The 20,026-nt window shown below is 39.8% G+C and overlaps 2 protein-coding genes across 3 annotated transcripts in view; both read right to left on the reverse strand.

Moving 5' to 3' along the window:
• marchf9 (membrane-associated ring finger (C3HC4) 9) overlaps positions 1 to 3,452 on the reverse strand; it is a 34,904-nt gene extending 31,452 nt beyond the window's left edge. Inside the window, exons 1-2 of one of the 2 annotated variants that reach the window (XM_075475792.1) lie at positions 2,414 to 3,452; positions 1,794 to 2,055 (exon numbers count right to left, since the gene is read on the reverse strand). In XM_075475792.1, the coding sequence (XP_075331907.1) occupies positions 1,794 to 2,018 (225 nt within the window). In that variant the 5' untranslated portion in view covers positions 2,019 to 2,055; positions 2,414 to 3,452. Of the gene's footprint in view, positions 1 to 1,793 lie in introns of both variants that reach the window. The other variant, XM_075475791.1, reaches the window with a different exon arrangement.
• A 9,674-nt stretch (positions 3,453 to 13,126) lies between these two features.
• tspan31 (tetraspanin 31) lies at positions 13,127 to 19,786 on the reverse strand. Its single transcript, XM_075475262.1, has 6 exons — positions 19,610 to 19,786; positions 16,959 to 17,126; positions 15,965 to 16,045; positions 15,721 to 15,852; positions 15,353 to 15,463; positions 13,127 to 14,754 (listed from the first exon to the last, which is right to left on the reverse strand). Exons 1-6 carry the CDS (start codon positions 19,670 to 19,672, stop codon positions 14,680 to 14,682), a joined length of 630 nt encoding a protein of 209 aa, XP_075331377.1. The 5' UTR covers positions 19,673 to 19,786; the 3' UTR covers positions 13,127 to 14,679.
• Between the last annotated feature and the right edge of the window lie 240 nt (positions 19,787 to 20,026).

Raw genomic sequence — 20,026 nt, forward strand, 5'->3', positions numbered from 1 at the left:
ACGGTGCCTTTCTATGGTCATCAGATTAAACTTTTGTTGAGGGGCATGTTTTTCAATATATATTGTCATTTAATTTGAAGTATGAGAGTTGCAAAACAATGAAACTGCCAGGGGCAAAAGAATCAGGATCACTGGCCCTCCTTCACTCACCACCCAGTCTAACACAAATATTTTTGACACGCAATTAACAAGAATCCATACTCAATACAGTCCACAGAGCAAGGTGATTCTTTGAAAGATTGTTACTCTGACAGCAACATTAACCCCAGCTCCTGTCGTGACCAGCTTGAATAACAAAATGACAATAAAATGGCAAAAACTGCCTCGATCTCGCACCCAAGGAAGTAGACAACAAATTCACTTTGCACGGAGGGGAAAACTGCGTGCTGTAGAGGAAGAAAATAAGCTTAAATGAAAGTGAGGAGCTGATGTAGTAGTATAGATCAGGGTTTTCCCTAAGTTTGCGTGTGCTATGTCTGTAACCATAATTGGCAATTCACAGCCACCATGCTTGATGACTCATCTTGTCAGAGAGCCCAAGCCTAAAACATGTGAGCAGGACAGCCATTTGATCCCTTTCTGTAACATCAAATAACCTTGTATCCAAAGCAAGTGGTTTATACTGTCTTCTGGCTTGTTTACTATTAAAAAAAATTCTAAACTTTTTTTACAATTTCACAATTCAAACTCTTTGGCAGATGTCGTGAATTAGCACATGGGCTGATATAAAATTGTATGCCTATCTCAGAGAAGTGACTAAATGGTAATAACCATCTGTGCTCCAGCAGGATTTACAGTGTTTCTAATTATCTTGGTCTTCAGATCTAACTGCTGAACCAGGCAGCACAGGTTTAGGCACATCTGGTGAGAGTGACAATTGGCCACAGACCAAAACATGTTCCGCTTATTGTTTAGTTTGGGCTCATGTACAGCAGACTAAAAAGAAAAAGAGATGGGAGTAATAATACAAATATGTAGGTTGAATTAATTCAATTTTGTCTTATGTCATCACAGTTAACACCATTTTCTGACCAGGAACATGTGAGTGACCATCACATCAATAGTTGAGCATCATGTTGTGTGACACATGCAGAAAGATGACCAACAATATTATTGTGACTCATGCACATTCAGTCCCTCTCACCCTGTTCATCACCCTGCAGACCTAACTAGCTAACTTTCTTTGTTGCCATGCTGGCCAGATTTCAGATGTATAAGAATTGCTGCCTGTCGGTCACTGATTGCTGGTGAAAATAAGGTTATTTTGAAAACAAGATCGTTGAGCAGTCATTTTTGCAATGCAAAAAAAGGACAATAGTTGCCTGAGAAGTCAAGCTGTGAAGAATGTGCTGCAAGTACAGTTTTATGATCTGTGATTTTGGGCTAAAAAAAAGATAAATCTGGTTTGACTATTTTTACATGATTGTTAGAAACTGAGGCCTCAGTCTAGACTGTATTTGTCAAAAGGGCTGTTTGAGGGGAAGGTGGGTGGCAGAGAGAGAAATGTGGGACAGGAGGATTGTTGTAGATCCACTGAATCAGAGACCCCTTAAGATTTGCAGATTAACAAACAGCTATGGGAGATGATATTAAAAAAAAAGTGATAGTAAGGAAGAGTGACTTAAATTTTGCTATCATGGAGAAATGGAGCATCGCGAAAATCGCCTTCCACAGCTCCACAAAGGCTCGTTTTAAGCACAAACATGTGGGAGCAAAAACACGCTGACCGCCTAAAATCCACGCAGGACGTGGCATCAGCTATAGCAACCATTCTCTGCTGCTTATGTCTGTACCTGCTCGGGGCCTTGGAAACAGATCCGGCACTGGGGGGTCCGTAGGCTGCTGGTGGTGCTGGTCAGGGACACGGCGTCCAGGCCCACTTGCAGCTTGGGCTCCTTGTCCTCAAACGCCAGGCTCCGGGGTCGCGGGTCGCTGCCGTAGTACTCCTCTTCGTCATCCCGGGAATGGCAATTGACGAACGGCGGCCAGCCGCAGCCGCCCATCCCCAGATCTCGCATGGTGGTGGACCGTCTATCTGTGTCTGAGCTGGACTGTCTTGAATCGGATCGCATAAACACCAGGACTTTCAGTTCATTGAAAAGCATGCGTATCCGATATTTGAACATGTTTAGCTACATAAAGAATCCTCCAGACTGATATTATTATTATTATTATTATTATTAATAATGTTAATAATTTTCATACACCTGATACAATCATTATTGTAATTGTATTTGCTATAATACCACAGTTGATAAATTAATAGAAATAAAGGCTCTCGCCCCTCTGTTGGCATGTGTGTCTAAGGCAATGCGGATGAAAGATATTCTCTTTCAGCTGGCTGACACACTCTTTCAATATTCATTACTCAAACAAGTCAGCAAACGCTGTTTAAATGCATCTTCCTACGCACCCCAATAAACATTACAACTCGTACGGGTTTTGCCTCCGCTCTTCATTTCTTCACAGTTGCTCTCAAATACACCTTTTTCTCAAATGAAGTCAGCTTGCAGCAATAAATAGCCTACATGTTTTGCTACCCAAAGCAGAAGACCGAGAGAGAATGGACAAGTGGAAGAGAGAACAAAACAGAGGCAAGAAATAGATGATGGGATGTGAAATACAACATGCCATCCAAACAGTCACATCTAGGATTCTTGTCGAGCATCATAATCCAAAAAAGAAAAAAAAAAGGCAGAGGGACGGTGGAAGATCAGATGGAAGTTTGATACGGATGTGATTATATTGTCTTATTGTCGTTATTGTCCCTCACTGTAGCATCCCGAGCGTTAGATCATGTTCTCATTTTCTTCTTCTTCCCCTCTATATTACTTCCTTGCTGTAAAAGCTCTCGTTGATCCACGAATAATCAGTGCCATTCATCTCCACCGTCCACGTCGAGATAAAAAATAAATCCTTTTCATTTCCATTCTCAGAAGCCTCAGCAGCAAATACAGCAACGTGAAAACACCCGAGAGCCCTGTGTTTCCCTTCGCTCGATGTCCATCAGCATTTCAATGCAAGCCAGAACACGGCAGGCAACGCCACAAAAAAAAAAAAAAAACAAAGAGCGGCAAAATATCAAAGGCACCTTGCGATGTTTTTTTTTTATCTGTTAGAGAGAAGACGAAGAAAACGCGTGGAGATGTCTTCGCATCAGGCAGAACATTTACAGCAGTAATGGCAATGATTATTGGGTCAGGTATGTGGTGGTGATCACTGTTGGCGCTGATTTCCTCCTCGAAATGGTCGGCTCGGAGACTGAACCAATGCAGCTGTTATTTCCGGAACAGGGAGGGAAAAGGTGACTGTTATTATGTAAACAAGTTGTCATTTTTCCCTGGTTATCCATCCCTCTCCGGTGGGTGGTGCAAAGCCCTTCGAGCCCTCCGCAGCTGGACAGGGAAGAGGCTTTGGCAGCTTTATTATTGATCGAGCACCGCTGTCCAGGGTGCTGATCTCCCCCTGCTGACGTGGACGCAATGGCCACATGGAGAGGGAGCCCGCGAAGTACGAATGAGACTACGACCCTACGTTGTTCTCGTGCAGTGTGGACATCAATCTGTCGACGAAACGACAATGTGGGGACAATTGTTAATGTATACTCATCTTTGTAAATAATTAGCTGTTTAGTATATAAAGGGAGAAGATATATTTAGGCAATGTAAGAAAACTTTGGTCAGTCCTCACTTTCAGACTTGAACAGATTTCACAGGGTGTAAGCAGGCCCTTGGTTTTGTTGCTGTAATATAATATGCATTTCACAAAACAACTAAAACAGAACTAAGTGAGGGGATGTGAAATAACCACAATGAAAAACGATGGTAACCAAAAAAAAAAGCCAAATAACAAAAATGAGTAGAAAAATCACAAAACAAGGGATAAAACGATGACAATGGAACAAAAAAATCTTTCAAGAGTTGCAAAATGACTAAATGAGAGGTGAAATGTCCTTAGGAAGACACACAATGAGAGAGTGATACAACATGATTGAATTTAATTCACCTGTCAATGAGGAGATGCAAAATGACACAATGTGATAAATTATGAAAATACAAAACATTAGGAGATGCTAAATTACCTTACACAGACATATAATGCCCATATATGAATACAAAATGACAAAAAAATGTGACAAGAAATTAGCAGAGACACCATGCATTCAGTATTGTGGCAACAAAACAATCTTTAAGTGATGTAAAGTAACCAAACTGGATGAGAACCAAGACATATATTAAAGGACTTGATGAAAAATAGTACAAAACATAACAAAATCCAGCTATGTACCTGCTTGCCCTTGTTTATTGTAAACTGGGTGTCTTAGTTTTTAATAGGAAGAGCGGGGGTGGGGTTAGGGCGCTTTAACTCATTTGTTCCCAGGGACTTGTTGTTCCATGATCCCTCCATGAAATCAGAGTGATCATCAAAAAGGTGTTTAATGATTCAGATTTGGCTTAGTTTTCAAATTTGAAGCATCTCAGTGCAGTTGTAAAGGTAGGGTTACTGCAATGAAAAGCCGCACTACTGCAGAAGTCACAACATGTATAAAAAAGCCGCAACATCAATGCAAAAGTCACAATACAAAAGCCACAACACATAAGCCAGTAACGCTACAACGGAAGTATGCAGTGTTCGGGTTCTAGTGGATGAATCGAGGAAGAGCAGGAGAGGTGTCCAATGAGTTTGAGAAGTAAGTGAAACACTGATGCAACATAATGTTTATTAATGTCTGTATGCACTGTTATAAATGAGTAATGATGTTCACTGTTATATTTATGTAAGGGAAAATGGGGGGTTAGGGGTAGGGCTAGGACCCCTAGGACGCTGCTCACTTCCGCTGTAGAGTAACTTCCATTGTGGCTTTTGTGTTGTATTGCAGCTTTTGTGTTGTGTTGTGATTTTTGCATTTGTGTTCTGAATTTTGCATTCGTCTTGTGGCTTTTTTATGTTGTGTTGTGACTTTTACATTAATGTTACGGCTTTGGTATTGCGTTGCCACTTTTTGTTTGTCCTCATGAAGGAAAAGTTCTGTTTGACATGCAAGACATTCCATATAGAGAAATTAAAGTAGAATACTGGTACAAAGTAAAGATTTGTTAGTCAATTTGGTACCCCTAGCTATAACCAACACAGCCTTGAGAAGGCACCCTCACACGAGCACAGGTCAAAGTGAAGTTTATTTATAGAATACATTGAAAAATAACAATCTTATGAAAGTAAATAACTAAAAACAGCACTGGTGCCCCCAAGACTGCATGCCCATCCCACTGGTGTTCATAATTGACTGAACAGCTAAAGTTAAAGTAGAGCAAAATGGTTGGTTGGCTATCACAAATGTATTAGTCTGGATCTGATCTGAGTTTAGCTCTGTCAATCTCCCCCAACTTTGAAGAGAATCTCCCACTTTGACTTTGGGACTTTCAATCCCTGCCCAGGTGTTCATGTACACTATTCCTGCCACTTGTTTATAGCATTCCATGTATGCCATACTACCTAAATTTAACACCATGCTATTATGTGCACGACTGTCTTGGAGGCCTCTTTGCACAGCTTGTACCTTGGGTCCCATCTGGTGTGGCACACAGTAGATTGCTCTTGTGCTCAGCGCCGATTTTTGTGCTGCCATGACTAGCCCCTCTATACTGTCTTTCAGCCTCATCTATCCGCTGATAGGACTTCTCAGTACCAGCCACTTCAATCAGTCAGTGGTACATATCATGAGGGACTTGTCTTTCCATGATGGCTCCTCCTTGTCCACCTCTCCTTCATTGGGTTTCAGCAGCGGCATTCACTTAGCAATTCATCACTTGGTATTATCTTCCTGATGTATTCCTGGATCATTGTTTTGTCATCCTGCTTTACTCTGTAAGAATTTGGTTATAGCTTACTTCATGGTGGCATTTGCCCCTGAGCCTTGAATGTATTTTTAGCTGTCCTGACCATCTGTTATTTTGTCTTGCTGGTAGTTTCAACATTTTATTTCTGATATGCTTGCCTCTCTTTGATACCATTTGGCCACATTTATCTTGTCCAAATGACATCCTAATATCTATCCTGGTGAGGTGTATCGAGGTGTATTGATATTGTCCACGTAGAGGAGGTGACTGATGATTGCTCTACTTTATAACTGGTATCCATAACCATTCTTTGTAATCTGGCTTTCTAGGGTTCAGGCCTATGCAGAACAGCAGTGGGGACAGAGCATCTCCTTGGCAGATATTGCACTTAATGGTAACTTGTGCAATTGGCTTTGAATTGGTCTCCAATTGATGAAGGCTCTCATTGTCGAATTGAATTCTAAACATTCCAGTATTTCTGTGTATATCATTGAGTTGTTGGCTTTCCTGTAGTCTATCCAGGCACTGAACAGATTCTTATGTAATTTCTTACGGTCTCGAGCTAACCAGGTACTGATTCTGTTGATCAGTACCTGGTCTTTAGCTTCTCAGGTGTTACTTCATATTCCCTTTTGGACCCCACTCTTATACCAACTAAGCCATTTACCTACACATCTGTATTACCCACAGATGCAGCTGTCTGCTATGGCTTGGTGTGCTCAGGTGTTGGCTAATAATGAAAAAAGGGGAAGATAAAATAATCAGTCCTCCTCTTATCAACACCATCTCCATTGTAAAGAGGGCACACTAATGCCTTCAATTCCTGCACAGAATGAGGAAAGCCAGCTGACAACCACAACCTTCTACAGAGGAATTGAGGACAGCATCCAAGCTAGTTGCATCACTGTGTGGTTCAGGAACTCAGGGGTCCATCTGGGAAATCTTCCAGGCATAACGTATCTGCAGATCCTATGGTTCACCTCCCCAACAAAGTGTTTGACCTTTCATGATCAGGTAGAAGATTTCATAGTATCAGTACCTGCAGTACAAGGTTCTGCAACAGATTCTTTCCTCAATCTACTGATCTGACTTTTATAACTCATTCCCTCAACCCACAACACACTCACTGCAGTCACACCCATCTGAGCAATTTCCCCTTACAAGAGACAATGGACAATTCTCTACCTCATAAAACGTAACCCCATAATTCTACTGCTTATTTCGAATATTGCATTTTTTAATTTCATATTTATTGTTTGTACATTTGAATATTTTAATTTTATTGTTCGTGTACTTTTGTCCACCGGAACATAATTTCACTCATTTGTATATATGTGAAACAATGACAAAGTTGAGCTGAGTTGAGTTATAACAACGTACAGTACATGAAAGAAATAAAAAAATAAGAAATACAAAATGTGACCCAAACTCTTAGAACAAATAGAGGATACAAATTACATCAGAGCAACACAAAATACCAAACAGTAGAGACAAAATTACAATATAGAGAAATGAATTACACCAAGGAGACAAAAGCTGACCACAAAGACATATAGACTGGTGAACTGATGATGGTAAATAATAACAAATAATAATTTCACAATAATGACAGACACATCATGGCAATATATAAAATGACCACGAAACAAGCAAAAATGAATAAAAAATTTTTTTTTCTCTAAAAACACAAATATAAAACAATATAAAATATGAGTATACACAAATTTATCACAGAGATACTTAAAATCATTTGGAAGGGGCACAAAATAACAAAAAGAAAGTGAGGTGTAGAGTAATAAACGACAACAAGCAAGCACAATGTGACCACAAAGACATACCAAGTCATCATGATACAAAAAATGACAACAAAGAGATACAAATAACAAAATGAACATATGACCAGCCAAGCTATGACCAAGAAAAATATGACCAAATATGTGCCTTTCTGCAGATGGCAGCTGTAGTTGTATATCTACTGCACAAACACAGCATTTTTCAAAAATGCTGAGCAAGAAGCAAGAAACTCGGGCTGAGATGGACTATCCAAAGCGAATTGCATGTGGCCGCAAAGTAGAAATAGTACCTATAAAAGTGTCCATTTTTTGCAAGTAATATTTTAAAACTGCACTGATCTACAGACACAAGAACAGCCAGCTCGTTTCACTATTGTCTAAACAATGTTGGACTTAGGAGTTTTCTCTGGACCCCTGCCAAATCTGACCAGTGATGAGATGTTTAGCCCGATGGGATACTTCAACCGTTGGCTGTCTAGGTAGCATTCGGTAAACAATGTGGGCTACATAGATAATTGTCAATTTATCCGGGGGAATCCTGGTCTGATTAAGAGAGACGGCATTCATCCCACTTTGGACGAGGCAGTTCTAATTTCTTGAAATATGGCCAAATTCATTAGCTTTCCAAAACCATGACAATTCAGGGTCGAGACCAGGATGTAGAAAACCCCATAAGGACTGTGTCTTTTCCCAGACCACCCAAATTCGATAAACACAAGTGGAACAAAACGGAAATATCTCAGAAAAAGACAAAACCAAAAAATGAACTGAACAATAACATCAAATGTGGTTTACTTGACATTAACTAGTAAATTTCTTGATTGGTGATCATCATATTGACTTATTTTGTCTGAAAGAAACCTTGCTGCAGAAGGAGGATCATGTTTGCATGAATGAATCAACTCCTTCTGACTATCTAAGTTTTCACATTCCTTGAACCACAGGCAGAGGAGGAGTGGTAGCTATCTTAAAATCAGGTTTACTAAGGATAGAATAGAAAAATACTTAATTCATCCCCCAGTGGGGGAAATTCAAATTAGTCAAGTAGCTCATAAAATAGTGCTGCACGGTGGTGTGGTGGTTAGCACCGTCGCCTCACAGCAAGAAGGTTCCAGGTTGAACTCCCAGCTGGAGCCTTTCTGCGTGGAGTTTGCATGTTCTCCCCGTGTATGTCAGTCAGATAGTCTATAATCCATGATGTCAGGGAGGAATATTTTCAAGTTAGGTCCCACTTTTCAACAACTGTTATCAAATCATTCTGTAATGAGTATTTCATTTTGATTTATTTTATTTCATTGTTTAAAAAAACAAAAACAAAAAAAAACCTTCTAAATTTACATTTAGACGTATACTTAAAGATGGATAGTTTAAGTTCGACTTTTTATTTCATAAATACGAAGGACTGAAATTGACATTGCGTATCTTAAGTTCAAAATGTTTTTGTGGCTTGCAAAACAAATGGCTCTTTGAGTGTTCAAGGTTGCCGACCCCTGAGCTCGGCTCACACACACACACACACACACACACACACACACACAGAATTTTTACCCTGTAGATTCTGCGAAAACTGAAAGTAGAAACCAGACCTCCAGAACATGTCATATGTGGTCAGATTTGTCATCTCAGAGCAGTGTTCAAAGTAATATGCAAGCAAAAACTACATGTGTTCCTCCCCCCAAGTGTCTGTCAGGGAGTTTGAGAGTGGCAACATTCCTGAGTGTCAATATAAAGAGCTTTCTATAGGAGTATTTATTCAAGATGTAGCTCTTTTGGATTTGGGAAGTAAGATATGTAATTTTTTTTGTGGAGACACAGTTGATGTTTCTTGCATCCATGGTGGTATTAGTGTCATATCCCATTGCCGAGGTAACTATTCTGATTAAAGGTCAACTTTTAACACTATCAATAGTACTAGAGCAACTGTCACGCCCGAAAAAGGGCCGTACACACAAAAAGAACCCAAATGCAGATTGAGACTGAGTGGGAAGATCAAAAACCTGTTTGTTAAGAGTGGTAGCTGTCGTGTGTGTCCAAAGAGGTTTGTATCCAGTTCAGTTGCTCACTGGGGAGAAATAGAGTGTCAACAAAGGCGGTTCAGGGGTTATGTGGAAATCAAAACTTAGAATGTAGTGGCTTACAGAGAGATCCAGACAGAGTGAACTGAGGGATGGGGTAGTCAAAGGCTGTGGTGTGACTGATCATGGATAGTTGTGTGGCGGGCAGGCAGGCAGGCAGGCAGCAGCAGCAAAAGAGTAACAGGGGAGACTGGAGGTCCACAAAACAAGGGCAACACCTCAAGGAGAAAAAAAACAAAACTGGAAAAATACAAAGGCAGGTTAGTAAATTTTTAATTTTAAGTAATACTCAGCGTGCCAAGAACTCAAACCTCAACCTTGATTTCCATAGGTAACTGTGAAACAATCTGGCAGAGACTGGAACTCCTGCTGCTCCTTAAAAAGCCAGCTAGTAATGGAGGCAGATGGACAACAGGTGTGCAGACAGGAGTAGGCCAGACTCCGCCTGGACTTCCTGGATGCCTGCTCCGCCCCGCCTAGAGCTCAGAACACACCACAACCAAGTGACTCATGACAGCAACTACCCTACAAAGTTGTATTTGCCATTCCAATTCATAACCAGCTGATGGCCAAACATTGCTGCCAAGCTAAAGCTGATGAAAATTTGTTAGACATTTCTAGATTTAAAGCCGAGCAGGAGCAGGCTGAATCGGTTTCGATGGAAGGAGACATCTTTTGCAAATGAAGAAGTGCTTGTGTCTGAGAACTGCACAGAAACTAAAGTGGAGATGGAAAAGACAGAAAAGAGTGAGGGTTACAAATGTAGCTGAGCACATTTCAGAGCAGTTAGAAAGCAGTCACTCCCACATTACTAGTGATGTTGCTAGGCTGCAGAGAGAAGACCCCACACTTCAAACTTGAGCCAAAACTGAGCCGTTCTATGCCTTGGGAGGGACATTTAGGATAGACAAAGACATTTTCTAGAATGGTTCCATGGTTCTTTTGGTCCCATCAGTATGCAATTACTGTATTGTCAAGCTTGTCCTGTATCACTTAACAGCTCTAAGCAGGAAATGAGATGGAGCTCCCTTAATAAGCATGCCCATCATTGACACACCTTTTTATCCCACTGCCATGGACGTAGTTGGCCCATTAGTCTGTGATTATGCCACAAGGTATCCTGAAGTCCTTCCATTAAAGAAAATAAAAGTTTGCCAGATTGTTAACTGTCCCATTCAACTGTTCTCCAGAGTTGGAATCCCAAAAGAAATCATCAATCAAACTTCACTTCAAAACTGCTGAAAGAGGTGTACAGTACATGTGTCAAGACCAATCCTTACCATTCACAAACTGATGACCTTGTCGAGAGGTTCAATAAGACTTTAAACGCCATGCTGAGGAAGTTTGTGAATGACCCTGGGTCTGACTGGGATCAGTGGCTGGCTTTCTTATTTGCATATAGGGAAGTTCCATAGTCATCTACTGGGTTTTCACCTTTTCAGTCGCCATGTGGACATTCAGTCAGGGATCCAATGGACATTTTGAAAGAGGCTTGGGAGAGTTCCATGCCAGAACAGAGGTACAGTGAACTCTCATATGTCTTGAAAATTAGACAAAAAAAGGGTTTCAAGAGCTGGCAAACAATATGACGTATAATGGACCGAATGTTTTAGGATCCTGTCTTCATGCACTTGCAGAGCTCATGCTATATTGGTAAAAAGACAGATGGCCATCCCTGTCTGTGCAACTCTCCGCAGCTTTTCCAATCTAATATACTTGCCATATGGACATGCATGGGTGGGGATGGGCACTGAGCCCTAAAGAGAGCATGCTGACAGGACAGGGGATTTGAAGTGGTGAAGTTTCCAAAATGCTGGTCCCCAGCCACTGGAAACACTCCAGAGCTAAACCCCTTAGCAGGTACATTTCACTTACATCAGAGGTCTTCAACAGGGGGTCCGCGGAGGTACTGCAGGGGGGGGTCGCGAAATCTTTGGTTGATTAGACGATTTTACATTTTTTTAAATTTTATTTTATTTTTTTTCAAACGTTTTTTTCTCACAAATTGTGTGCAAACGTGTGCCATCCACTGATGGTTTGAGGATTCATTGTCCCATCTACATGCATGTTTAAAGTTAAAATCTGTGGATTATTTGAATAGCTCAGTGTTGTATGCAAGATGTTTGTTTATAAATGGCAGTGGCACGGCCACCCTGTATTTTGCACATGTTTAAAATAAAAACATGAATATATTAACCTGTGTATTATTTGAATAACTTAGTATTGAATGTACAATAACAGAGTGGCTATGTTTATACACGGCACTAGGCCCCGTTAAATATAAAACACAATTGTATGCCATATACAGGTATATACAGTAAGGGGGTCCCAGCTCCAACTCTCCATCAGTTTGGGGGTCCCTGGCCTGAAAAACGTTGAAGACGTTTCCTGCAGGTGCTCACTGACAGGGTGTTTACTACACAAGAGATTAGGTCAGGCCTTTCTTTAAGTAAAAATGGAACATTACGATGAGGGTAGAGGGACAGTTTATCCTCATTTACTATTACAGTACCTTGGTTGAGAGATATCATGGTAATTTCCTTGTTTGTTGTCTCTATTCCCTTATCAGAGTGTACTTAAACTCTTACTTCTGCTCTCTCCACACTGTCGTCCCCATATTTCTGGACCCATTCCAGCTGAAGGGATTATTGGTTTCCTGAAGGAATCAAAACCAACAACCACAGTACATTAATCTTAAAGCCGCCATGTCAATAGCATCCACACTTAATCAGGTAGCAGTCGGTATGATAAAAGTTTAAGGAAAAAGATACCTGAGCATATGAATCTTTTGCTTGCCACTGGATGTTTACTCATGTTAAGTAAATGCCACTAGTGGGAAATGAGATGCCAACTGCACTCTTTATTGCCATCATGTGGTGAAAGGTGTAACATCTCAGGTATAAGCCACCAACCTGGCAATATGATATCACAAGTTTGTGTCATGTTTGTTTCCAAGTTTCAAACTCATCCTAACTGAGACTAGTGTCAAAGTCAGAATTACCATTATTAACATGATTTATGACACTTTTCTAAGTTCTGTAGCAGTGTTTCCCCACTATCTTCATGCTACCTAGCTACCAATGGACCACTGGAAACACAAGATAATTATAACCATCAGGTGAACAATGGCCTTACGTTGATTTACTTGAACAAACCTCTGGTAAGATGATTGAATCCAGTTTCATCTGAACACTGCATCAATGGATGGAAACAACTTGAAGAATTCCAAGCTTTTGTAAAAAAAATAAAAAAGGAGTCATCAAGGCCAAAGCCACATAACTACTTCACGTGATTGCTGTCCTACAAATAGAGAAAATCCTGTAACATTTTATGTCAGACCTCGCATTTTTAAATAGTTCAACATCCTCAAACTTTTATCATTACAGGGTTATCTTAAAAATATCACACGTTCTTACCGGAAAACCTTTTCCACTTTCAAGTTTTATTATTTGAAAATGATGTCTCAAAAATTCAAGATACATTTCAATAACAAGTGCACACAAATTCAAAGTAAGGTGTCATATATAGGATAAGATCTGTCAAAATGTTAAATTTACATTAACGAGAACTCTAAACCAGCAGCAAGAAAACCACATCAGAAAAGATGAGAGGTTTATGTAAGTCATGTTGTTATAGTTTGAGTTAGTCCTTTAAGTTAAAACCAAATCATAGGAGGAGAAAGAAAACATTAGAAAAGATCAAATTCATATATCAGCAGGAAAAGTCAAATATCAAGCAAAATGATATAATCAAAACAGCTGTTTAATATGCATCAAACTTAAATAGATTCTGAAAATATTTCACAAGCACGTTTTACAAAGCATTTAACACTGATGAAAGGAAAAAGTTGATGGCATCTGAGAACAAAAAACTACACAAAAGAATCACCGTTTTCAAAAGTACTTGAAACAAGTAGAATTGCAACAAGGAACACATTCTCACAAATAACACAATAAAAAAATGGATTTGCGATAAACTGTTCCAAATTCCCTCAATAATTTTCAAAACGACACATAATTTAGTTTTACTTTTCCATGATTTCTTCCATATAAACAGGAGGCAACAGCACGTACCTGCATTCACTTTTCTACTACTATACTAAGCAATATTACTCTGCATCACAGAAGAATGTGGCAAACACAGGAAGGGTGGATAATTGAGGCTTTTGGAGACCTCAAATCTGAGAGCAGACCTTGCAGCTGGAGGGGAAACTACTTGGCAAATGCATCAAGAATTATTTCTACAAGCTACAGTAGTTAAACATTATGTACAACATCAAAGCTGCAGTCGGTGGCATCTGAATGTCACTGATCTAAGTTAGTTGGCTCAGTTACAGTTCAAACATTTGAATCTGAAAGACTAGCAACTATGTTATCTAAAATTTACCTCCTAAAACCTACTCCTGACATTTCTATACAGTGCCTTGCTTTCCCTCTTCACACTGGAAATGTTTAGATGCATATAACGGACAGCACTGCGCAGAGTATATTTTTGTTAGGTGGTGGCACGAGAAAAAAATTCTAAGTTGCATACAAGTTGTTTGGTGGAGTCTTTTGTTAGTGTATGGAATGAGATCAACAAAGAGGCTGTCCTTTGTTGATGTGTGCGGGTACAGGACTCATGCAGAGATGTCTCGTAACCTGTTCAAGTAGCAGGCTGCAATTGAGAAATCTGGTACTCAAATCAAGGCTAAACAAGTCACACGTATCAGCATTACAAGTCATCCTTTCATACACAAGTATCCAGGTGTTCCAGCTTCAGCTCTGGCATACATTTCTAACCAAGATGTAATTTCTGAGTCTCTGGTGAGGGTGTGCATTTTGTTTCTCAGTGTTATAAGGTGCTGAGTGTGCTTGTCCATTCTGTGTTGTTACGGCTGCTGTGGTTCTGTATTTATGTGCCCGAGTGTCTGCCTGTGTTATTCTGTGTGTACCAGTGTGAAACTGTTTCTAATGCGCTCCAATGTGAAACAAACTATAGGAAAGCACTTGGGTTTGCACGTGGATCCTTCTGGTTTCTGTAGCGCACAGCGAGCCACACTCCTAGGATCTATGAGTAAAGAATTACATGTCAGACAAGATTTTAAAGGCCATGAACAACAGTTTTCCTCAAAAGTTTAAGATGGACATTATCAAAGCTTTCCTGATGTCAAGCAAAAATAACTTGTAAATTGGCCCTGTGCAGTTAAAGATGCGCTCTATAGTTCCCACACCTGGTCTGGCCTTTACAGTCAAACCAAGAATATAATAATATAAAGACAAAAAAGAGAGGCTGATATGTAGTCTGCCTAGACAACTACCCATTACTAATAATTTTGATCTAAAATATAATCAGCGTGCAGTGATAGACTTACATTCCGCATCAAGGTATTTAGGCTATGTTACCGAGTGGTGTCTCCACAAATTTAGGCTGCTATGTGGGACCACAGATTCTATGAAATATCACAGAAACACATTCGGAAATTCCCAAGGTGGCTAATTCAAATGTTTTTTATTTCACTAAATATCAGAGTAAACTAATGCTAAGCTAACAATTAGCTTAAAAAGCTAAAACTGAGAAAATGTTTCACATCCATTTGTCTAAATACATCAAATAGCCAAGATAATGTGCACCCTTAAATTGCATCCACTGTGAATTGGACTCTCACCTCTGAGAAGCTAAAGAAGAGTCCAACGCCTCCGAGGATCTTCAGGGCCTCTGTTGCATGATTCAACATTTTTTCGCCACAGGTTGAACAGTTGCCTGTCTTTTTGCATACCTGGAGTGAAAGTCACACAAAAATGGAGAAGAGAGAAAAAACAAAAGGCGTTCAGAGCTACGGGTCAACGGTTTGTCGGTGAAGTAAGTGCTAACTGCCAAAATGTATTCCTAGGACAAGAGTATTTGGCCTAAGTTTTCATTTTATATGGTTTAAGGAAACACTTACATACATTTATTCAGTGGGACATATTAAGTAAATGGATATATCCTTTACTGATGGGTTGAACAAGGAAAATGTTATTAATTAGGACTTACAGCATGGCAATTTTGCAAATCCTGCTCAAACTGTGTGGTGATGTTGAGCAGCCCACAACAGTTGAGCTGGCTCTCAAGGTCTGTCTTGGTATCGTTCTCCAACATCCCCCAGGCAGAATTCAGAAGCACTTCCTGGAAAAGAAAACAAGGCAAAAAAAAAGATAAATCCACACATTAAAAGATTTAATTCATACAAAGATAATTATGATCTGCAAAGGGTTCAAATCAAACACAGTTAGCTCACCTGCTGCCCTCGGTTCATTGCCAGGCAGGAACATGAAACCCCAAATTGGAACAGGAAAACAATGAACAGAATGACCATGTACTTCAAGAAAGTCAAAGAAAAAAATGCTACAAAAACATGAGAAAACTAACAAAAACTTAATAACTTTGCATCTCCTAAGAAGTAAAAAAAAATTAAAGTGAACAACTTTTCTAATTCTTTTAATAATTCAAGGATGAAAGGAGTTAACTTAAACTGACAATTTAGTGTACAAGTTCCTGCAAACACACATGCAAAATCTGGGACCTTAAAGGGATAGTTCGCCTCTTTTGACATGAAGCTGTATGACATCCCATACTAGCAATATTATTTATGAACATTTTCTTACCCCCCGCTGCGTCCTGTGAGCCGAGTTCCAGCTGAGTTTTGGCGTTGACGAAGGTAGTCCGGCTAGTTGGCTGGGACCACAAAAATAAAGCGTTTTGCTTCTCAAAACAATATGCGTTCAAAAGAGTAATACATTTGCATCACAAAATCGTCCATCCAGAAAAAGTCAGACCTCACAATCACTTGGCGCTATTTTCTCTCCCTTCGTATCACTGCGTGCTGTGCAGACCGTGCAGACCGAGCAGTCCCCTGCTTCCGAGGCTGTCGGCAGGTGGCAATCACGGAGTGATACGAAGGGGGAGAGAAAATAGCACAAAGCGATTATGAGGTCTGACATTTTCTGTATGGACGATTTTGTGATGCAAAATGTATTACTCTTTTGAACGCATATTGTTTTGAGAAGCAAAACGCTTTATTTTTGTGCCCCCAGCCAACTAGCTGGACTACCTTCGTGGACGCCAAAACTCAGCTGGAACTCGGCTCACAGCACGCAGCAGGGGGTAAGTTAATGTTCATAAATAATATTGCTAGTATGGGATGTCATACAGCTTCATGTCAAAAGAGGCGAACTATCCCTTTAAGTCACCTTGTGACTGTGGACACCAATGCTAATACAAAGAAAGGATACAAAGAAAAGCATGACTTGGTGGTGATGGATTGCTCCAATGAGCCCTACAATAGCAATAAGCAGCAGGAAAACGCCCACTGCTATGACTCCTCCTATGATGTGTATGCTCGACACCAAGCCGAAGCCCTTCCCCCATGCTGCCACTCCAATCAGCAGCAGCCCAACCAGCTAAAGGGAGCAGAAAGAAATAAGTTAATGATAGTCAGCTGAGGCAGAGTGAATTGATCAGTTTAGCACAGTCACAGCACAGATTTCCACAAACACAGCTAATCCTCTAAACAGTACTTCAAGCTTTAAATATGCTCTATGGCGGTTCAAGTATTAGAAACAGGTCAACTAAAAGTTTAGGTTTGGTGTTAACTACATAACATGGCACCGGGTTATGATGTAGGACCTTCAACAGTGTTTGAATATTTATAACTATGTGAAATTAATCAAAAACACCTAGTTTATTGCAATGTTTTTTGCTTTTTAAACTGATTTTTCAATCATTTGCGGAGCACATAACATGCTGGTCTGGTAAAAATGTCAGTTTCTCAAGGTTATTTACAAAATATTAAAATCTCTTTTGTCCCATGATGAAATTAATGTTATGACCAACAAACATATGAAATAGTGTGATAATTATTTCCTTAAATTGGCTGGTCCACAAAATTTCAAAACCATAAATAGTCTAAATATCACAGTTCTTCTGAGTCAGAGTGGAAATTTCAATTTGCTTGCTTTGTCCAATCCCAAAATATTGATTTTAATATTGCATGCTGTTTTCATATATAAACACTGTGGAAGCTCTAGGAATCAGGTAAACTTTGTCTGCAGCTGCCTGTTCATACATGCACACTTCACAGTGGAAGATTATTACAATGTTTGGTCTTAGCTGGAAATACTCAGGGTGGGAATGGATAAGATGCATTGGAGGCAGGGCATGTTGCATTAAGTATGAGGCACAAATTGCAGTGTTTTATTTACAGTACATCAGGACGGGTGGATAAGCATCCTATATCTTATCCACTATAACGACTGCTTTGTGTTGATATCTATCCTCTTTTATCTATCCTGTTTTTGCAACTGCAATACTGATCAGTGAGTGGAAAGCAACAGGCAGCAACGGGTAGGCAGGAAAAATAAATATAAGGAAGCAACTGTTAAACTAATTACTTGCTGTATTCACACATTGGCTGATGTAAGACATTTTCCAGACTTACAAAATGAGCCAGGTCCGTAAACTCAACCAAAATCCCGGTGCATTTGATGCAGACATTTCTGTTCTCAACTGAATACCTTACTGAAAATCTTTAGAGTAAATGCATGAAAATGGCTTTAAAAATCCTGAAAATGTGTATGTTAGACATGTGTTATAAGTAAAATCCAAGCATGTTTGATTTAAAACAAAAAAGGATCGACCCATTCAAAAAGAATTAAGTCTATTCTGACTAGATGAGACATACGCATATCCCCTTCAGCCCTGGGGCGCCATTCTGTGCTTTTACACTATAAGCGTGATGTTGTATAAGCACATTGCAATGTGTTACATACTGAGATGGAAACGCAATCTTGTAAGAAATGATCTCTCATTACCTCTGTCTACTTTCATTGTTACCTGGTTAGTTTTTATTTATTGTTTGGCCAAAAACGTAACATCTAGTGGAGAAGGGAAGAAACTAAGACTACTACAAAGGAGAGAAAAGGTGGACCTTGCAAAGACTAATTGAAATGCACTTGTGACATCAAGATCTGCTTATTAAGCCTTTTTGTGATGATCCCCCATGAAAAACAACCCACCTTTTTTGGCAGCTTTTAAACGAATTAGAATACTTCCACATACTTCAGCAGTGTTTTTATTTAATATGGTCATATGCAGTGGGTTTAAGGAGTCACCATACCAATTAATAGATGTGTTTTAATACTCAATAGACATGTGTTGAGCAGACGTGTGTGAGCAGAATTTTAGAGGCTGCTCCAACGGTTTAAGCGGAGAACACCGTCTTACAGTTAGCTTTTAGTTTGTGCATACAAAAGACTAAAAAAAGAAAACAAAAGAAGGACGTCAACTTCCCATTCTCTGTTACTATAACTTAACAGACATTAGCATAATTTCTTAAATTATTTAGCCATCTTTATGGATTTCCTATTTTCTGACATCAATGTAGCCATTTGTTTACTGGGGGCTAACGTCAGCTGAATTGAAGCCAGCGTATCAACAACTCACATCACTTCAATAAAGGCAGGCACATAAGCTGTTTAAGTCTTGTTAACTCTTGTTATAACATTGATAACTGATAGGTGGATAAAGGAGATAACCTACTCGAACGTGTTAGTTTGACACTGAAGGTCTGTCGGCCTCGCAGCTAACGCTATCCTTTAAACGCATAATGGCGATAGCTAACAGACTGGCAGCCACGACTTTCTAGGTTTCTATCTAGATATCTAATTGCCACAACTGTCAACATACCAATTATATACTATTGTTGTACATACCAATCACAAATGGGATGCAACTTGAGTGCATGGGAAGCAAAAAGATTATATCATCAGAAATTTCTCAGCGCTATTGCTAAATTGCTAGCTAGCTCTTAGTCAACATTACGCTACTTCATTCAGGAGCTAGCTAACCAGCTAACTAGAACTTCGCATCCATATTGTACACTCACCATGTAAACAACATTAAGGGAACAGAGCGCATTTTTGGAACAGGTGAAACCGCCACACACCATATTCGAAAAATTCAACCTCTGTCGATAGAGGCCAGATTATGAATAGGATTATACCCCTGCTATCTCGTTCTGAAATGTACTGATGTCTATCCGGACACAAACAGCAACGAGGGCGTGACTGACTACGTTTGCGCTACATATGACGTCAGGGTGGTGTCCTTTTCTGTCTACTTTCCTTGACACCGTGACATTTTTCAGATCAAGGAAAGAGCTACGGAAAAGACGATATGAGGTTATTTTTTTTTATTTATCAACCGGGCTCATACTTATCTCTCCTGTCATCGTAGTTGCCTACACAGTTAGTATGACTGGACGAAAATAATTGAGCGTCGTTCAGAGGAACTGAAGGAGGGA

The sequence above is a fragment of the Odontesthes bonariensis genome, chromosome 10, assembly GCF_027942865.1.
Source record: "Odontesthes bonariensis isolate fOdoBon6 chromosome 10, fOdoBon6.hap1, whole genome shotgun sequence".
NCBI classification, from domain to species: domain Eukaryota; kingdom Metazoa; phylum Chordata; class Actinopteri; order Atheriniformes; family Atherinopsidae; genus Odontesthes; species Odontesthes bonariensis.